The 20,414-nt window shown below is 29.9% G+C and overlaps 2 protein-coding genes across 2 annotated transcripts in view; both read left to right on the plus strand.

The window, feature by feature from the left end:
* Nucleotides 1-15,649, plus strand: part of LOC123006194 (hemicentin-1) — a 227,489-nt gene extending 211,840 nt beyond the window's left edge. Inside the window, exons 8-9 of the mRNA XM_044400483.1 lie at nucleotides 11,714-11,889; nucleotides 15,126-15,649. Of these exons, the coding sequence (XP_044256418.1) occupies nucleotides 11,714-11,889; nucleotides 15,126-15,383 (434 nt within the window). The 3' untranslated portion in view covers nucleotides 15,384-15,649. The remainder of the gene's footprint in view (nucleotides 1-11,713; nucleotides 11,890-15,125) is intronic.
* A 467-nt stretch (nucleotides 15,650-16,116) lies between these two features.
* LOC123004518 (seipin) lies at nucleotides 16,117-18,322 on the plus strand. Its single transcript, XM_044397851.1, has 6 exons — nucleotides 16,117-16,493; nucleotides 16,550-16,719; nucleotides 16,891-17,093; nucleotides 17,143-17,281; nucleotides 17,331-17,462; nucleotides 17,882-18,322. Exons 1-6 carry the CDS (start codon nucleotides 16,204-16,206, stop codon nucleotides 17,998-18,000), a joined length of 1,053 nt encoding a protein of 350 aa, XP_044253786.1. The 5' UTR covers nucleotides 16,117-16,203; the 3' UTR covers nucleotides 18,001-18,322.
* Nucleotides 18,323-20,414: the final 2,092 nt, after the last annotated feature.

Genomic DNA, 20,414 nt, shown 5'->3' on the forward strand with positions numbered 1-20,414 from the left:
TTTTCTTCACCAAATTGGACAAAGCATCTGTACATCTATTGTGCATTGAGAAAATTTATGAAATTAGTCCGACAATAAAAGCCATCTTAATTAATCATACGTATGCAAATGAATCATGATGGTGCAACCTGAATTTCAAAGACAGAAAATTGGTTTAACTCTATACCTTAGTAATGAATTTAACAGCAAATAATATTCGCAGACGTAAGGGTGTATTACCGCTTCAATTCAGCTCCTAATCGATTCCAAATTGAATTCTAATTAAAGGCAGCTTTTCCTTATTGAGGTGAGAACGTTTCAAATTAAACGGCATTAAATGCATCCTAATGTCTTAACAGTAGAATACGGTTTGAAGGATTTATTTCAAATGAAACGTAACCAACAAAGAAACTTCACTCACTGAACATTTTTCATCCTTGACTTATGAAAAATGAAGTTATTTTTATTTAACTCCTAAAGTCTTTGAGCTTTACTTTATCTCTTACAGACATCTCGACTAAGACGGAGGAATTAAAAGGTAGCTACAATTTAATATAACTTCAGATATCAAAAGAATAACAAAAGCATTCGTCTTATATTTCCACCGCCAATGGTTCCAATAGGAAATTCGATGCCCGCAACTGATAACTTGCAAAGGTTTTTCTACCAAGATTTTATCCCTCTCTCGTCTTCTAATCAAATTTCGTCACGACTTTTGCTGAATTGGGTAATGGTATTTTTTAAATCGCACTGGTTTCTTTCTCCTCCTTAAACATAGCTAGTTACGATAAAATGTAATCACGGAGGGTGATAAAAACGCCGGTTTTGAGGAAGAGAGAAGTTGCGACTGATTTCCAACGTTAAGTGTTACGCATTTTCTAACGAAACGAAAAGCTTTCTTTTTTCAATTATCTACATAAAAAGATGTGAAAGATGTAATGTTTAAGACCAGCTTTTTCTTTTTCAGGTTTGATATATTCGATTTCAAAAAATATACATCACATTACGTTAATTCTGCGATGTAGAAAATTTTGCCATATACCTAATAACAAAATATTGTAGTTTACGTTGAAAATAAGTCACTGAATAAAAACACTTGACGTGGATTGATTGAAAGAAAGAAACTATATCCTTGAAGGAATAGTAAAAGTTTTTTTTTTGTTTTTGTTTTTGTTACCTCATTAAAAACAAAATAATTTTGCGTTGAATTAGCCCAACACTACATACTAAATTTAGCAATTTCTTTAACAAATACAATGTCTTTGATAGGAGAAATAAAAAACTGACCTTTGTATGTCTATATTGCAAACATTTACAATGATATTGGACTGTCCATATTTGCACAAGGAAAAATATTATTTCAGAGTTGAAGAGGATCTCCAAGAGCGGTAGAAACTAAACGAAATCTTTTTTTCAGTTTCTTTTTAAATAATTGGAATGAATGTTTTCTCATCGTTGTTACATATTATTATTAACTGTTTAAAAACTACTAAAAACGGGGATATTTTAGTTACATTTTATACACACCTTTACACTTATTCAATTTTATTTATAGTCGACTTAAATGACGAAAAACACATTTTTTACATTGTAAAATTGGTTTTGTTATTTATCAGTAACTGTTGTCAATTTTTGGGCTTGCTCTTACAGATTTCTGTGATATAATTTTGGAAAAAAAATTGGATTTAATATTTATTTTTGTTTAAAAGAAATAAAATTTTAAATTACTTAAATTCGTTAATTATATTGTATTTTAGTCGTACAAATTTGTTTCTAAGCATCCAAATACGGGCATAATTTGTCTTTTATAGACCCTTGAGCTTTTCTTTGTAACCAATTATAACACACGATTTCTATAACAAGGGCCAAATGGGTGATCTAGATTTTTACACAATCTTCTTGTATTTTTACAATAAAAAGTTGTATGTATGTACCACGGTTATAATTGTCGAATATGTCCTTCAGAGCATTAAAAGCCCTCCTAACGTCGTGCTTTAAACATTCCTTCGAGCCATAATCTCGTATTATTATATTTGGTATAATTGGTACACAAATAACTATTATTGGTCTATAAACTTGTCTTTTTAATATTAATTTTAAGACAGCCAGGTGTCTCAAAATTCACGGAACAATTTTATGGGAACACGGGAATAATGTTTTAAAAAAAAATTTTATCCGCAAACGTAAAAATGATTCCCTTTTATGACTAAATGACACAAGTAAAAGTTTTCAGGCATAGAGTAAAAATTCTGTTTTTTTTGCTTAAACGTTTTTACTTTTACATGACATTTACCAATGCCACTTTGCACTACTAACTGCACTAGTCATCTACTAGTTAAATAAATATTCTAAAAAACTTTCGAAAATCTTAACACAAATTTCGATACTGACGCGTGACGTTTTTTATAATTTCATTGCAAAGCGTCCTGATTATTTTGTTCATTTACTTGGTAATTGTCGTGTTGCTGTTTACTCTCGATCTGAATACGTTTGCGGATAAAATGTGGCGAAGCTGAACGTTTATTTTGCCGAACGCAGTGAGGCAACTAATTTAGCTGACCCCACAGTAACATAATTAACGTTATTTTTGATCTTTTACAAAATTTGTCCATTTTTATTTCTACTTATTAGATATTATCAACGACGTTGCGAAATATTTTTTCATTCTTTCTCTAATTATAAGGCCCAGTAAAAAATAAAGTAAAGTTTCTGTAATTTAGCTTTAATAGTGTTAAATTGACATCGTATTTCCCAGCTACTCCAGCTTAATCTTAAGTTTTATTTTTATTTTTTATATAAATGAATTACACACGTTATGTGTTCACACCCACAGCATTAGCGACAATTTACGGCTTTGTCACATCATTTGTCATAGCAATGGACCCACCATCAAAAGCAGTTGAGTTATAACAAAAAATTGCTGCTTGTATTCCGAATTAGTCAGATTTTTTAACTCATTTTTTGTGTTATTAATAATGTTTCTTCTCTGTAACCCAGACCGATCGAAAAATGGCGCAATTAGTAGGGCATTAATCAGAATATATTTTTTACATGTGTGAAGGTGAATTACACATATCTAAATCGAAATTAACAACCTTTTGTTAAAGTGTACATTTGAAACACATTTCACACATTGACAGAAATAAACACTTTTCAATAAGGTTTTCTACAATTTTTAAATCGTTTCATTATTCCTGTAACATTTCGAAACATTTCGATTATTTGAAAATTTTACTCGCACATTTTTTAAATAAAAATTTTTAAAATATCCCTTCTGATTCGTCTCCCTTTTTACGTTTATTAACAATTTCTTGTTGTTGATAACGTGTGGGAATGTAATGGAATTTTTATTGAGTTTTTGTTCATTATAGATTAAGTGGATAATTTTTTGAAATTTTTTATTGTATAGTAACGCTTCTCAAAACAGAAAAAACACTAATTCACTGGTAAAAGGTCCATTAAATTACTAATAAGTTTATTGAGTTTGTCTTGAAGTCGCAACATTTCGAGCAGGTGGAAGGCAATATTTAATAAAGTCGTTAAACGTTTCGTTCCGTTTAAAAAGAAAACTTTACCAAGTTTATCTCTTTTTTTAAGAACGTCAACTTACTCCGCTTTTCTCTAATAGGATTTATTCGGAATTTATCATTTGAAAAGTTAGTTATATTTATTCCGGAACATGTGCCTTTAACCGGAAACGATTCCATAACATCCGAATTTCTAAAGCACTTAAACGGTTAACATAATTAGAGAATTCGAACTAATTAAACGTAATATAATGAAATGAAACTGAATCCCGGTAATGCATACTAACGAACTGAACTGAACACTACCTAATGAAGCTCAGTGGATTTTTTTTCCAGGTTTTGTTTTTAATTTAGCTCGGGATTGGTGACTGACATATTGCACATACGCCTTATTGACGTTCCGGCCCTCGTGTAAACAGAGATGGGTTTAGCAACACATCAAATGAGAGGGCCGGAGTGACGGCCCCTTTGCCCTCGTGTGGTCGTGAGATCGGATGACCGTCACTATACGAAGGCAGTTGAATATTGCTGTTGAGGGATTTGAGTCGATTTTTTATTTAAATGCTTATTGCTCTCGACATTTTGATCGACTGGAATTCGATACTGCTGTCGGTTCCAATTACACGGTTTGAAATATGTTCTGTTATTGCGATGAGAAAAATACATTTGGACGTTAGGCGTTGTGCCGTTTCCTAACTCCGTGTTTGTAATGGGTTTCTTGTCATGTTCTGAAAGTCGAATTACGACTGACATGTGAACGACATGCCACGAAAATCAATGCATGGTTATCACATCCGAAGATTTTTTCAACACTAAGAAATAAAAGACGATTGCAAATTTTGACGACAACATTCGTACTTAACAATCAAAAACTTCAGAAGATTTTAGTTTTAATTTTTTGTCAATTACAAAACACAAAATTAACTTAATAAATAAATTAAATTAATTAATTAAAATGGCGATTTTATTTGTCTTTGCTATACCGGGTGTTTCAGTTTGGTATTCGCCCCCTTGTAAATTTTTATTTTTATAAAAAAATATAACAAACCAAGTAAGATCTTACTTGGAACACGGAAAAATGTTTAAAAAATTCTATCTGTCAAAGAAGTGACATTTATTTTTTGACATTTGACCTTTTATATGTCTATTTATTGTTACCGATAATCTTTATGTTTTTTTTCATTATTATTTATTAAAGATACAAAAACTTTGCTAATAAAAGCCACAAATAACGTTAAACATAGTTTCAATTTAAGATAAGGTTTCTTTGTGTCCTCTTCTAAAAAAACATAAAAAAAATTCCGACAAGTAGAGCCACAGTGCAAAATTTAAACTCCCATAATGTCGAATTTTTTATAGATAGCATTTTTTAAAGATTTTTTCCATGTTCCTGAGATCTTAGCGTGACTTCTGAAAAAGTCGGTATATTTTTACTTGGAATAACAAAATTTATTCTTTGGGGTTATTAATTTTATTTTGCGATGACATTTGTCAAAATGGAGACTGTCAACTTTTTTTAAAAAAAGACACCCTATTTTTTGCACCATTTGATAGGTAATTAATTTCTAATTCCAAATATGATTTCACACCTTTAGAGTGCAGGAAGTGACCCCGTAGATCTCATGATCTCACGCACTTAGATTTTTTTTTGTGGCCCTATATTTAGGAAAGGGTTTAGTTAAGGTCTAGTTTTTTCACATTTAAATAAATTTTTATTTTTTTCTGATTGTTTACTATTTTGTCATAGTACGGGCATAGGTATATTCTAAAAGGTAAAAAAGGTAAATTATCTAGCAAATGGTGCAAAAAAATATACAGCGTGCCATTTCAAAAAAAAGTTGACAATCACTGTTTTGACAAATGTCATCAATTGTCGTCACATTTACAAATGTAGACATAAAAAATTACAAGTATACCAAACTGAAACACCCGGTATTTTGCGTATTAAATCAGAAAAAAAGAAAACATACCAACAGAATTATTGTTTTTATATTTTTTAACTTTTGTCCGACAGTGGGTATCAAATTACATTAAAATTCATAAAATGAAAAATACATAGCAACATATTTAAAAAATAAAGTTGATTGATTATTTGAAAATTGCACAATTAGGTCACTTATAGTTTAAACACTATACTTAATACAACAAAAAAAAACGTTAAAAGTTTATATCAAACAATATAGCAAAACTTTGTTTATTTGCGGAAAGAACGAAAAAATGTTTGTTCGGAATTCAGATTTATGCCTTGATAAAATTAAGATTTTTTTCACGTATTAAAATTGCAGGCTAATAAGAAGAACCCAAAAAAAAATAAAAAAATGAAACATTTTTTTTATTTCCCTGACTTATTAGTATCTACCTACACAAAAAACTCTCAGTTTTATGAATTATTTTTTTATCATACAATTTTCCCTATAAATCAAAAACAGAGAACTGCTTACCCTGGGGGCAAGTTACCCTAGTCAGGTCCTTTCCAGAAGTGTTTATCAGTGTTTTTGTAGCAATTTTCTTAAAAAAAATGAAATTTTGAGAATAAATTTTAAAATTTCACAAATTTTAAGAATAAACTTTAGTCCGGTCAAATTAGTCATAAAAATAGTGGTCAAATAACGAAAATTCCGACAGAGCTAAATTTTGGTGGAGACCTTGGGTATACCATTAGAAATAAAGTGTCAAAAGTCCCCATCGATCCCATGTGTGCTAAAAAAGTTATTCGGGGTCAAAGGTCAATATTTGACGTTTTTTAGATTTTTTTCGAAGACGGCAAGTTTTATCAAAAAAGTAGCTCAGACAAAAATTATAGATCTTAAAATTATCTACAAAATGGTCTTTATACTTTTTTTCCAAGAATCACCATTCCTGAGATATCGCGATTTTAAAAGTTGAAGGAGTAACGTTTTACATCATATGCACATACAGAGTGCGCCAGAACTCGCGCCCCAAAGACAAATGCCATGTAGGGTAAGGTACCAGGAACATAAAAAAAAAATTAAAAAAATTCTATCTATAAAAATTTCGAAGTTATGAGAGTTTAAATTTTGCACTTTGACTCTTATTTATTTCTGTAGGATAAATAATTTTCCACGTTTTTTTTGCTACAGGTTATTAGAAAAGGAAACAAAGAAGCTGTATCCTAAGTTGTAACTCTGTTTAATATTATTTGTAGCTTTTATTGACAAAATTTTTGTACCTTTATCAAATAATTATAAAAAAACATATACAAGGTCATCAGTATTATTAAATAGACATAAAAAAAAATGACAAATGTCAAAAAATAAATGTCAAAATTTTTTGACAGATAGAATTTTTTAAACATTTTTTCAGTACTCTGGGGACTACCCAATTACTCCCTTTCAAGGAAATGCGCGTTTTTTGAACAACCTGTATATATTACCAAATAAATTCTTTTTAATTCTAATGGAATCGATATTTATAAGTTTAATGAAGTAGAAGAAAAATTTCAAGTAAAATAAGATACCAGGAACATAAAAAAAAATGTTTAAAAAATTTTATCTGTCAAAAAAATTTGACATTTGTTTTTTGACATTTGACTATTTTTTATGTCTATTTAATAATACTGATGATTTTGTATATGTTTTTTTACAATTATCTAGTAAAGGTACAAAAGTTTTGCCAATAAAAGCCACAAATAACATTGAACAGAGTTACAATTTAGGACACAGCTTTTTTTGTTTCTTCTTCTAATGGCCTGTAGCAAAAAAACTTGGAAAATTATTTTCCCTACAGAAATAAATAGAGTCAAAGTGCAAAATTTAAACTCTCATAACTTTGAAAGTTTTATAGATAGATTTTTTTTTTAATTTTTTCTATGTTTGTGGTACCTTACCCTACATGGCATTTGTCTTTGAAGCGGGAGTTCTGACGCACTCTGTATGTGCATACCATGTAGAACGTGACTCCTTCAACTTTTAGAATCGCGATATCTCAGGAATGGTGATTGTTAGAAAAAAAGTATAAGGACCATTTTGTAGATAATTTCAAGATCTACATTTTTTGTCTGGGCTACTTTTTTGATAAAACTTACCGTTTTCGAAAAAAATCTAAAAAACTTCAAATTTCGACCTTTGACCCCGAATAACTTTTTTAGCACACATGGGATCGATGGGGACTTTTGACACTTTATTCCTAATGGTGTACTCAATATCTCCACCAAAATTTAGCTCTGTCGGAATTTTAGTTATTTAAAATGTTTATTTTGACCGGACTACTTTGTTTTTCTGATCGGTATTATTTTATAGTTATTTTTTGTAAGAGTGTGTTAGGTAGCGTTTTATCCACGCAAGAATGTTTTTTATTCTTAAGTGGATAAAACGCGACTAACACACGACTGCAATATAACGTTTTATCCACAATCACAGGCCCAAGTTATTCCAAACTTAATTAAAAGTTAAACTGACATTTAAACGTCACGCTTTCAGTTAAACGTTGTAAGCTGTTACGCGGTGCGCTGGTTACTAACAGTGGAATAAAGTTACTTTATTCCACTAGTGGATAAAGTAGTACTTTATACGCATCTAAAGTGTAGAATAAAGTCTCTTTATAGAGTGATTGTGGATAAAAATATTTATTCATCCTTTGTTTTTTGTGTTTGCACTACCATTTTTTTATTAATCTAAATTGACTTTCAGAACAAATCTGACAGATCAGTCTTCATTACTAAATAGTATGTATGTAAGTTGAGGTTCACATTTCTAAGGCACCAAAAAAATTCATAATTCTTGAGAGCATACTTTTTAAAAAATCAACGCTTTATTATATAGCTTTGAATAGCACGGTAATAATGAAGCTAAACAATTGTTAATATAATACATTAATTAACAACTAAATTCCATGCACATTGTGTCGTGATTATCAATAATTAAATAGTCAATTTTGCAAAATTTAATCTTTAGCTCCATAAACCAGCGTAAGCTCAAAGCTCGCTTTGCTCATAAACAGCTTTAGATGGTCTTCTTACACAGTTCTGTTTCCAGCAATAATATAACGATTATAATCCCCGATTATAGTCTCACGGTCAGATCCCGCAATAAAACACAACCACAACACTCGCCGCTTAGTAGTTTTCGCTAATTTGATCCTTAGGGATCTTCCAACAACACAAGAGGACAATCGACGACCGCGAACATTAACTGAAGTTTGGTGGCGATAACTTCAGAACGACTAGACTTAATAGAATACTTTGCATGTTAAAGGTTGGTTCTGGGACTTGGTTTTATACGTAGAAAGTGGAACAGATGCTTCCTATCGCAATAATTTGCATCGAATTCCAAACCAAGTTTTCATATGGAACTTGGCATTTGTTTAAACTCGAAAATGATCTGCTTTAGAGAAAATCAACAAATCCTCTCTCAGATATTTTAGTTTTGTTATGCAAAACAAAACGGATCATCTGTCGAGGGTGTGGGAAAACGAGCTTTCAAAAATTCAACGTTATATGAATAATAAAATGTTCAAACCATGTGCCACATTTCACAATCAACCCAATTACCAAAGCGAATAGTGTGACTAAAATTGGCTTTCACGTGTGCAGAATTCAATTTTTTCAGCTTTTCTGTATGTTTGAAAGAGAATATTTGAACTGCACAGGTTTTATCGTAACTGAAATTAACTTTAACTGAATTACTGAGAAAACAAAATAATTAACCCGGATAAGTTCCTGAGAAGTTTAATTGTAAATCCGCCGTTAATTCTGCCCAATGAAGATTTATTGTTTGAATGGAGACTTTCTTGAAATTAAAACTAAACACTCCTTACAGCTGCTTAGATATTGAATATTGCAGGACGAAGGGACTGTCAAAAGTAACTTCTTTGGCTTCATTTTGAAACAATCCTAAACACAATTTATAATTTAAAAACGGGAAAACCCTTGAGTGTTTTTAGTTAAAGAATTGTATTTAAATGGCAAAACAAGAGTTTTATAGACAGTTTAAAATTCAAGGTCGTAGTTTAAATTTGAGCGAGAATTTAATACACCGAGATTGTGTTGTCTTCAAAATTTTTTCCAACACTAATATTGATAAGAGTATTTTATTGGTATTTTATATATATGTACTTATAAAATACGATGTGATTGACGACGTATTTTATAGAAGAGCATGTATTAACGGTAACGCTTGAAACATTAGTGTTGAAAAAATAAAATAACAATTTAGATCATTAATTCTGAATTTCACAAAAATATGTTTAAACATTTATTTTTTTCCGCTAAACTTTTTGATTTTTGCATCGTCGGTTTGCCTAAGTAATAACGGTTTAAAGAACAGGCTGGATTTGAGAAGTAATTTTAATTAAGATTTCTCAACGATCCGCATTCATTTAAAGCTTTAATTTAACTAATTTTGTTTCGAGTTTTTTTGGCTCATTCCAACATCTTTTCTTGGTATTGATGAGAAAGCATTTCTTACATTGGAGACTGGGTTTTTTTTATTTCATACTGTTTGGCTCCATTTTGAGTCCGGAAAGTGAGCCATTCCGAATCAGAGTTCGGAAGGGTCCAATAAAACGTCAAAGCATTTTTTTTGAAACAATGTGAAATGCTATAATAATAATAAAATTAATTTATTATTAATTATTATTATTCTTATTATTAATTTTTTTATATTAGAAATAATAATAAAGGATTTTTTATATCCGAGCTGAGTAGCTTCCAGGGAAATAATAAGTAAATGCAAGGCTATAAAAATCTTCTCTACCGTGTTTTATATAATATTTTTTCACTACTAGCACATTATTACTCAGAAATACAACGGTAAAGAAAATAACCTTACTTAATGAGCATGTTACTTCAGAAATAACAAGTTGTAATTCATAACTATTCTGTTTGTTAATTTAGTATTACCTTCATTAAATAACTTCTAACCTGAGTGATTAACTCAAGTTGAAAATATTATTTTATTCTTTTCGTATATAAGGTTATGTCATTTTTACTTCTGCACTACTACAGAAATTTTTGCCTTCATAGTATGAAATATTTGTTAAAATGAACATAGAAACTGCAAGAAAAAAGTGTTAAAATTTGCTCTACGTATTTCAACATGAAATTTGTTGTTTTACTAGTTTTGTACAAGACAGTAGAATTAAAAAAAGTGGGGTTATTCTGATGTTTAATGTTTTATTAATGAGGTAATTTAAGTCTTTTTTATTTGTTTTTACATCAATTTTATCTCGAGATACTTCCATTAATACTTGTGATAATAATAAGTTTAAATAATACTCTTAATATTCTATATAAACAGGGTGTAACGAAAAGGGACAAAGAGTAACCTGAGATTTTCCAGGTCAAAATAGAGCGATTTAGCCCACCCTGTATTTGTAGCAAAGTAAAACCCTCTAATATCGGTATTTACCCACCTTTAGTCCATTATTGGTGAATAATGAAAATGATTGATGACCACTAGGAAAGAAAAACAACTTCACAACCTCTCAGTAAACTGAATAATACTTCCAAACACAACTAGTAATGAAAAAAATAAATTATACTCCACATAGTACATATTAAAAGTATCAAAAAATTGCACGTAATGGAAAGACGATAACTAAGGATAAACGTTTCTAAAATCCTGCTATAAACTCTTCTCTATAAAATTGATTTTGCAGAAAACTGCACCAATCTCGTTACCTTTCGATACAGTTTCGTATCATTGAACCCACTTAAAATGTGCTGAATTTGTGAATTTTTGTCAAGTCTCGATTGCAAAGACCAGAAGTTACCAAATGAAACTGCACCTTGTAGAATTATTTATTTACATTTTTCTTCGTCAAGTTGCGGAAATCCATCGCTCCATTTTGATTCTTTCGCAAGAATACAAAGACAAAGCCAGATTGTCAGAGATTTACAATTATAATTCCCTTCTGTTTGTGCATTCCCGTTCCTGTTCTGACTTCAAATCCCAAAAGTCGTAAATAAACAAGGACGCTGAGTGAAAACCGCGGTTTTACGTTCGCGTAATTTAATATTCTTTACATTTGCTCGAATATCTATCCGCATTTGTCACAGATAATGCCCGTAATTTGGTTACTATCATGTAGTATTTCATTTGCAAATACAATTTTCTGTTTCTGCCTGTGTTTATCATTTTTGTTTTGTTGTCTAATTCTTGTGAAACGAATTATTCATAAAACTAAAAGTGACAAACACATAAAACGTTAATTTGGGCTTTTGGCTTTAATGGCTGTAAAAATTACAGGTCGACCTATGGTAACTCCAAGTAACAAAACCATCACAGCAGTTTACGGCCAACCGTTGACTCTGACAATGGAATTTTGTGCCAATCCCCCCTATAATAAGGTCTTCTGGATCACGAAAAATAAAGTTTATACTCCCGGAGACGCCGACAAAACTGTGATTGCTTATGGGATTACCGTAAGTATCTTCCTGCTCAATAGTTTTTCAAAAATTTGAATAAACTATTTGTGTAAATTTGTTGCATTAAAGAAGTGAAGTTTGGTTTAGAAAATTTTCATAGAACAGTTTAGTAAACTAAAGACTTGAAATTGAAAATAAAATCTCACGATATAATAAATAATTAAATACTCCTACAATTTATTCAACATCACTATAGTAATATGATAATTCTTAACCTTTTGGAGGTCAAGAAATTCGTCATTACATACCGTGGTCGGGAAATAATTTATGGAGGATTACCAAGGTTACGAGACTATCAAATGTCAAAAACTCAATCTGTTTGCATTGCAACTATGTCATTGCTTCAACTTTGATAGAAAAATAAATATTTTATGATTTAAAGAAATGTGATAAAAGCTTTTTGAACTAAATCTATGATTTGCAAAACTACTATCACTCGTGGCTTACTTGTTCTAAAACGGTAAAAGTTGGAAGAATAATAATAATTATTTGTTCATTTTTTAGTAAACTACATAAAAAAGAGGTGACAGAAAAATAAAACACCTCAAAATGTAAGACACCAAAGAATTAAAAAAAAAACACACTGTTGCCACTATCTCTGTGGTAGATAAGTATACGTATACCTACCTCGGGGTTAAAGAGACAGAAAAACCAATTAATAATCTCTTATAGAACCAAAAACAAAAAATAAACTACTAGGTACCTACATTTAATTTTTTTAATTATTTAACATTTAACAAACTTCTTCATTTTTCAATAACATTATGGGTATTACCGAGGGGCCGTTCACTCTGGATTAGTTGTACGAATTTTTGGAATTTAATCGGAAATTGTTTGGAATTATTGAAATTATCTTTGGATTGTTTGGAATTACTTGTGAATTACGGAAATTATATGTGAACTATTGGAATTACTGGAATTCTTTTTGGAATTTCTGGAATTCTTTTTCGAATTGCTGAAATTCTTTTTGGAATTGCTGGAATTCTTGTTGGAATTATTGGAATTCTTTTTGGAATTATCAGTTACTTGGAGTGCCACTCTGCGCAAGCGCTTAATTTCAAGGACACTTATAGGTATAATTTCTTTCCAAAATTAAGTTGAATTTCTTAGAACTATTTAACTTGGAATTACAGGAATTAAGTAGAAATTACAGGTTTTTATTTTTTGGAATTACAAGAATTAATTTGGAATTATAGGAATTAATTTGAAAAAAAATGGAATTACGATGGATTATTGGAATTACTGGAATTTTTTTGGAATTGGAATTAGTTGTACACATTTTTTTAAGTTAATGGCCCCTCGGTTATTGCAGTGTGCTAAATTTACACCCACTTTCTTTATTAAAGTAAATTATGAAAATAACTATTTTCTATAATACCTACCTACTTAGTTTTTTTGTAAGATGTTTTTAAAAAGAATGTGTTTTCATCAAAAAAATCAAGTTATTTCAAAAATTAAGCAATATCAACTAGTAAAAGCAGGGGCGATCCTAGCTGCCCTTTTCTAATACATAATAATTGTAAGGTGTAGCAGTAAATAAAAGTTCCATATAAAAAAAGAGACAACAGACATATATTTATTTTAAAATTTCAACATAACAAATTAACAATAGATAAAACACAAATTAATTAACAAAAATATAAGCATGGGCACAAAAAAATACAATAAACAAAAATTAAAACAATTGCAAAACTAAAAACTTTAAAATTTTACTTTTTTTGCTTTTAGAGAAGCAAATTTTTGACTTATTTCACTAAAATCTATTTTGTCACACTTAAATTATAGCTAAATTGGATAGCCTTTCTTGACCAGTTGTGGACCTTCAATAGTTTTTTATTAATTTTAATTTTGTTACGCTAGGTTTGCTACTCGGATTTCCAACACCGTAAGGATGTTTTCCAGATAAGGAAAGTCGTGTGATGTTCATACCAGATTTTTTTATTTACAAATTAAGAAATATAGATATCTCTCTTTTTCTATTTTTAGCCGCTCCTAAAATTTGGCCGTGTGCATTGCACCCCTTGCACATAGCCTAGGATCGCCCCTGAGTAAAAGTTTGCTTTCGATGTTCAATCGAGTCTTCAAACAAAAAAAAACGAAATTGAATTTTTAAGAAAAAGAATAAGCAAATTGGGCTCTTTGTAAGTGAATGTTGTTCCTGAATTAAATCAGTACCTCACACCCACAAAGTAACACAAAAATATTATCTCATTTTAAATACATATTTGTATCAGATTACAAAATTCAATGGTTTTTATTTTTTATGAAAGTATTAAATACAGTTGACATAAGCAAGTCATCTACAAAGCGGCAAAAATGAATCAGTACTGATTTTCAATAAAAAAATAAAATGGCCAAAAACAGAGGTTTTTTATCTTATTTGTAAACGACACGGTAAAAAAAATTAATTAAGATTATATTGTTGGCTAAGGCCAATTTAAACTACAAACGAGAATTTTTGAATCAGTGTAGTTCAACCTTAAAAGCGAAATCCAAAAATACATAAAATATAGATCATTTCTTTTTAAAAAAACAACTATCTACTCTATATTTTTATATACAGGGTGAGTCATATATGCTAAAGACCCTAACCGATTTTCAGACGCAACCCAAAATACATTCTCAGATACCACTATGCATTAATTGATGTTTAGATTGAAATTTTTCCAAGATTTAAACATAGATATCTGTGATAGCTTTGACAATTTTTATAAATTGGAGTCCTATCGTGTACCTTTGACAGTACACATTCAGCCACAGCATTTTTGTAATATTCTCCATTTATCAAGATCTTGTCATTTTTTTGTCGTTTGAGTATATTTTGAATTCAAGTCAAATTTAATTAGTGACATATCAACAATTACTTTGATTTAAAAATAATCTTAATTTTTTAAACGTAACAAAAGCCAAATGTATTTTGCAAAAAAATCAATCAAGATATTCAAGGCGGAATAGATATGTTTTCCTTTTAAATGATCTCATAACAAAATAGCTTTCCATTAAAAGAAAAAAACAATTTAAGATTGTTTACACACTTATTTTCCATTTAATTTTGAGCCCACTAAACAAGAAAGAAAAGGAAACAAGAGAACAATACCTATGTACAATTCTACGATTTCCTTAAGAATTGACAAACATGGTTAAAACTTTGCTTCTTTTAAAGTTAAACATAATTTTAAAATTACACAACGAATTTGTTGCTAAATTATTAAAAACTAATTGTTGATTTTTAGAATTCCAGCGACCCCAACTGCCACCAAGCAGTCCTGTTCTTGACAAAAGTGACCACCTTGGAAATTGGAGAGTACAATTTCATTGTGCGATCACCAAGTGGCTTGGCAGAAGGAAATTTTCACGTGAATATGACCTACGCCAGTGGCTATAACGTTCAAGATGTAAAATCGGCTTGCGTCACACACAGTCATTTTGCAGCAGTTTATGTAAATGTGATTATTTTGTTATTAATGAATTGTTATTCCCGACTGAATTAGATATTATCAGATTACACCACACAGTATATTGTAATGTATACTTAAATTTACACAAGAGATTATTTGGGGAAGATATTGTGAAAATGATTATATTCTATACTTAGGCTCAATATTTTCCTTTAAATAATTTTTTATAAAAGTCATTTTTAAATGTATAGTTTTCTATTGTTTGCAACAAGACATGTATAAATTTGTTAATAGACGGCGCTTAAGTGTAAAAATTAATTGTAAGGGTCTAAATGACATGATAATAAAATATTCGTCCAACCACCCACAACCTTATTTTGGATTGCAAAACAATAATTGCACACTTTACGGACCATCTTGTCAACTTTACAAACATCAGCTCTTAATTCCTCCAAATTTTTTTAGTGATTGAACTTTTATTTATTAAAAAATTGTCATCAAAACAGTCAAAACACCCATTTTTGGAAAAAAATTAACACATTTTTTTTATTTCCTCGAATACCAACTTTACAAAACTGAATTTGGTTTGCAACATGATGGGAATGAAACAATTAATGCAGGGTTGTCCACATTTGAAATCTAATAAGGTAAACGCAACCCCACGCTCCTTACTTTTTTCACCTTCTTTTAATTAAAAAAACTAACTTCTTGTGATTATTGATTGCTTTTATTATCTCCACTATTATCAGTGACTCATTTTTAATTTTATCTAAGGTCAAGCTTCAAAGTTTACTATTATCTTACCTCTTATCTCAAACCTTGGCTTCTCCTCAGTCGCTTCGTTCATCTCCGTAGTGCGTAGCCTCTAAATTTGACATTTGAGAAAGCTAGGTTATGTTAAAATTTCTCCAAAATGTTTAATTTTATATCATCTGTAAAATGTGCAGTATGTCTAGGCCCCCGTCAGTTTGTAAGACAGCGAATTAAATTACCTTTAATTAAATTCATTCATGACACGGTTAAATTATATAAAACACGGACACAAACCGGAGTCAACAATGTCAGAGAAATTCTATTCCGGGGCACTGTTGTGGCTTTAATAACAGCGCTTTTAGTTTGGTTGGCTATTTTCATGTATATTGCTTTTTATTACGCCTACGTGCCTACGATTTCCCATGAACGGCCTGTTTATCTCAAGTTTAGGCAAGTTATTACATAAATATTTGAATGTTTTTCTTATAAAAAAAATAAAATTGTAGATCTTGTGATAAGGAGTCATGTGTTGCTAGTAGTGGAAATAAAGCCATTTGTAGTTTCCCTTCCGCTCATATAAAATTAACTGAACGTCAAAGGCTTCTCATGCTAGGACAACCATACAAAATTCATCTAGATTTAGAAATGCCTGAATCTCCCACAAATCGAGATCTTGGTAAGTGCAAACACCAAATAAAATTTTAATTTTTTTTTATAAAAACGTGTGTTAATTAACCATTTTACAGGGCTCAATTTAATGCACTCGGCTGCGCCTCGTGTGTCAAATTAATTTCGCCCTGTGAAATGTCAGTTACTAAATAACTATTTTATTAATTATTGTTCTTAGGAATGTTTATGGTGTGTGCCGACTTTGTTGGAAGTGATGGCAAAACACTGATCAACTCTTGCCGGTCTACAATGTTGCATTATCGTGGATTCTTACTCGATACCCTTTATAAAATAGTATTTAGCCCTTTCTTTGTGTTTGGTAGTGCTGAAGAGAAACAAAACATACACGTTGAACTATTTTCAGATTTTGAAGAAGTTGAAGTAAGAAAAAAATTATTTTTTTTACTAATTCTTTATGTATTTGTTCTAGAGTGAACCAGTTACTGATATTTTTATTGAAATTCAGACCAGACATATTGAGATTTATTCTGCTAGATTTTTAATTAATGCCCACTTTACCGGACTAAGATTTTTGATGTACAATTGGCCGGTCTTCTCTGCTGCTATTGGTAAATTAAGCTTGTGCATTTTTTTACAATTAAATAATCCAAATTTCAGGTATCACCTCAAACTTGGTCTTCATTGCGATAGTTTGCATGATAAGTTGGTACCAAATTATTAATTCTGAGGAATATCTCCAGTTGCTTCAAAGTCAAATTGATCAAAAACAATTGAAAGACTTTGACAGTGGTAAGTGTAAAAAGCACTTTGCGTCACACTTTTTCACAGATAAATGGATCATATAGCGCCTTCAAATTGGTCTGGTTATGCTTGAGTAATTACAAGTAAATTGTCTTTTAGTTATATGAAATAATGTACTTTTTCTAACGAAAACAACTGTAAATAAACCTCAAGGAAATTCGACATTCAGTTATTGTTTTGAATTAATTTTTTAATATGTTGGTTGGAGAAAAAAAATTGCATTTTGACCTTGTTCTACTTAATTTAAAGTGACTGTTTCAATGTTATGTGTACTAGAGTGTCGTTAAAATGATAACAATAGGTAAAATAAAGTCGCGATAAAGTTTACATTGAGTAAATTATTTTTGACACCTCAAACAAATGACTAACGATAATACTTCAAACCTTACATTTTTTTTCTTTTTTAGGTTCTTCTAGTTCGTCTCTTGATGAAGATACATCATTGTTACATGAAAATCTAAGATTTCGGAAAGGCAGAAGTGATAGTAAAGATTTTATTGAAGACATTCGAGATATGGATTGTTAAAGTGTTTTAGAACTGTTAAATTTATGTATGTCATTCCTAAGATACCAAAGATTGTACTTTTTAACATTTTTTTTCATATCTCTCTATATTTTTATTGTATATTAAAGTTGTATCACTTAATAAAATTGTTATTTTCATTAATACAATAAGAATTAGTAAAACACAAAGCTAGTTTACACGATATCTGTTAGATATTAGATTTTTCAGTTGTTTTCGACTAATTTTAGGTTGCTGATGCATAGGTTTTTTTCTAGTTTTTGAGTTACAACATCAGTAAAATAAAACTATTTGTTAATAAATAAAACGTGAATTAGGTATTTTCCACCGTTAAGTTTTATTAGAACACTGAGCATTGTTTTATGCTTCAATATTAAAACATCACGCTGCAAAATTATACCTACCGCGAAAACTTATCTAAAATTTAAAAAAAAACAATTTAATTTCCGACTAAAAAGACTAAAGTCTGTAAATTTCGGACAAATTTTTATTAAATAATTCTATCTCCAGGTGAAAAATGTGTTATAAAGCTTGAAAGAAGCAAAAATATTGCTATTTCTGATGATTTTTTTCGTCTCGTTTAAGCAAAGCCTTGAGAAAATTTGAAATTTTAACTCAAAAACGTACCTAAGCGCTGGAAAAAAAAACACAGTTCACAGAATCCACACTCAATTAAGTGTTTTTGGCTTATTTTTCACGAAATTTTACAAAGTAATAATTTTTTGAATTAAAATCGGGCTGAAACGGTCGTAAAAAGCAAACATTATTTATTTTTTGATCGAATTTTTCTCAAATAATTCTGTCTTTGGCTGAAAAATGTGTTAAAAAGCTGGAAAAACGCAAGCATTTTCGAGGTCGAAAAACCTAAGTATACCCTTTTTCATACTAATGTGCATCAAGTAGGTTGTAGAAGTCTTAATGTATCTTTAATTTAAAGGCCGATTTACACAAAAAGTGTCATTAATGTCATTCAGAACAAATTTAATCACATCAATAATGACAAAAATCCTTATGTTACACAATTTTTTTTGATGACCCACTTTATCTAAGTAAGCTAAAAAAAATCATTAATTCAAGCTGAAAATTTGTTGCTTTTGTTTTTTGTCGAGTGTTTAAACTCTTCTTTGAAATAGAAATCTTTTTTTTTAATTTCGCTAAATGAGTTCGCAAAAACTAATAATTTTGTTTTTTACGACCGTTTTAGCCTTATTTTAAATCCAAAACACAATTATTTTGCAAAATTTTGTTAAGAGTAAGCAAGAAACACTAAATTAAGTCTTACTTTTTTGAGTTAAAATTTCAAATTTTCTCAAGGTTTCCTTTAGACGGTGTGAAAAATCACCAACCTAAAAAATACGTCAAAAATGGCATTCATTTTGCCTTTTTCTAGCTCATTAACGCATTTTAAGCCAGAGACAAAATTATTTTAAAAAAATTGCTTTCCACTATCGTTTTATCCCATTTTAATTTCGAAACGCAATTATTTTGCAAAATTTTATTAAAAATAAGCCAAAAACGCTAAATCAGCTCGAGAATGTGATTATTTTTAGGTTTTTTGACCAAAGACAGAATTACTTGAAAAAAACTTGACCAAGAAATAAATAATGTTTGCTTTTTATCGTTTTATCGATTTTAATTTAGAAGCGCAATTATTTTGCAAAATTTCATTAAAAATAAGCCAAAAACACTAATTTTTAGCGTTTGGACACGTTTTTAAGTTAAAATTTTAATGTTTCCCAAGCTTTCGCTTAAATAGCATGGCGAAAAATCACCAATCTACTCGTTTTCATGCATCGAAAGGTATCATTTTAAGGTGGCAACCATGCGAAAATTCAAACAATCCTAAATACAGTCTTCCCTAAAAAGTATTTTTTCAAATAAATGTGTACCCCATGTAACAAAAATAATTAAAATTAACAACGTAATTATTAACATTATTATTTTAACAGCAGCTTGCCTACAATAATAATAAATAATACGCGAATAAATAGCAAAATGATTATAACAAAATGTTCAAAATTTAAAAGGAAATTTTATTTAAAATTGCTAAAATCCTGTTTGCGCTATCTTAGAAAACCCATAAATAATGTGGGATTATTATTTCTTATTTTTCTCTAGTGGAAAAAAACAATAAAAGGCTCGATAAACTTAACTAATAAGCGACACGGCTCAATAATTTTTTATCAAAGTAGCGGTTTAAAAATTATCAAATTTCCTGTATAAAACATTACGTTTGATATTTCCTACAACATTATTATTGATTCACAAAAAATTATTTCAAGTGCATACACCTTTCCGTAATTTATTTGACCCCCACCACTGATTGCAAAAATTTTGAACAAGATCCCGCACGAGAATTGGCCACAGCACCTGTCCGAGGTCCAATCCAACCAATCACGTTAAAGAATCCCCCAGTT

The sequence above is a fragment of the Tribolium madens genome, unplaced genomic scaffold, assembly GCF_015345945.1.
Source record: "Tribolium madens isolate multiple individuals breed KSU strain unplaced genomic scaffold, Tmad_KSU_1.1 Scaffold_11;HRSCAF=98;Tcas5.2_LG3b, whole genome shotgun sequence".
Classification (NCBI taxonomy): Eukaryota; Metazoa; Arthropoda; class Insecta; order Coleoptera; family Tenebrionidae; genus Tribolium; species Tribolium madens.

Bases quoted from the DNA above. Each gene is read 5' to 3' on its own strand.
- LOC123004518 (XM_044397851.1), top strand. From the start codon at position 16,204: ATGTTTAATTTTATATCATCTGTAAAATGTGCAGTATGTCTAGGCCCC. The intron at 16,494-16,549 runs GCAAGTTATTAC...ATAAAATTGTAG, and splicing joins CCTGTTTATCTCAAGTTTAG to ATCTTGTGATAAGGAGTCAT. The intron at 17,282-17,330 runs GTAAATTAAGCT...TCCAAATTTCAG, and splicing joins GGTCTTCTCTGCTGCTATTG to GTATCACCTCAAACTTGGTC.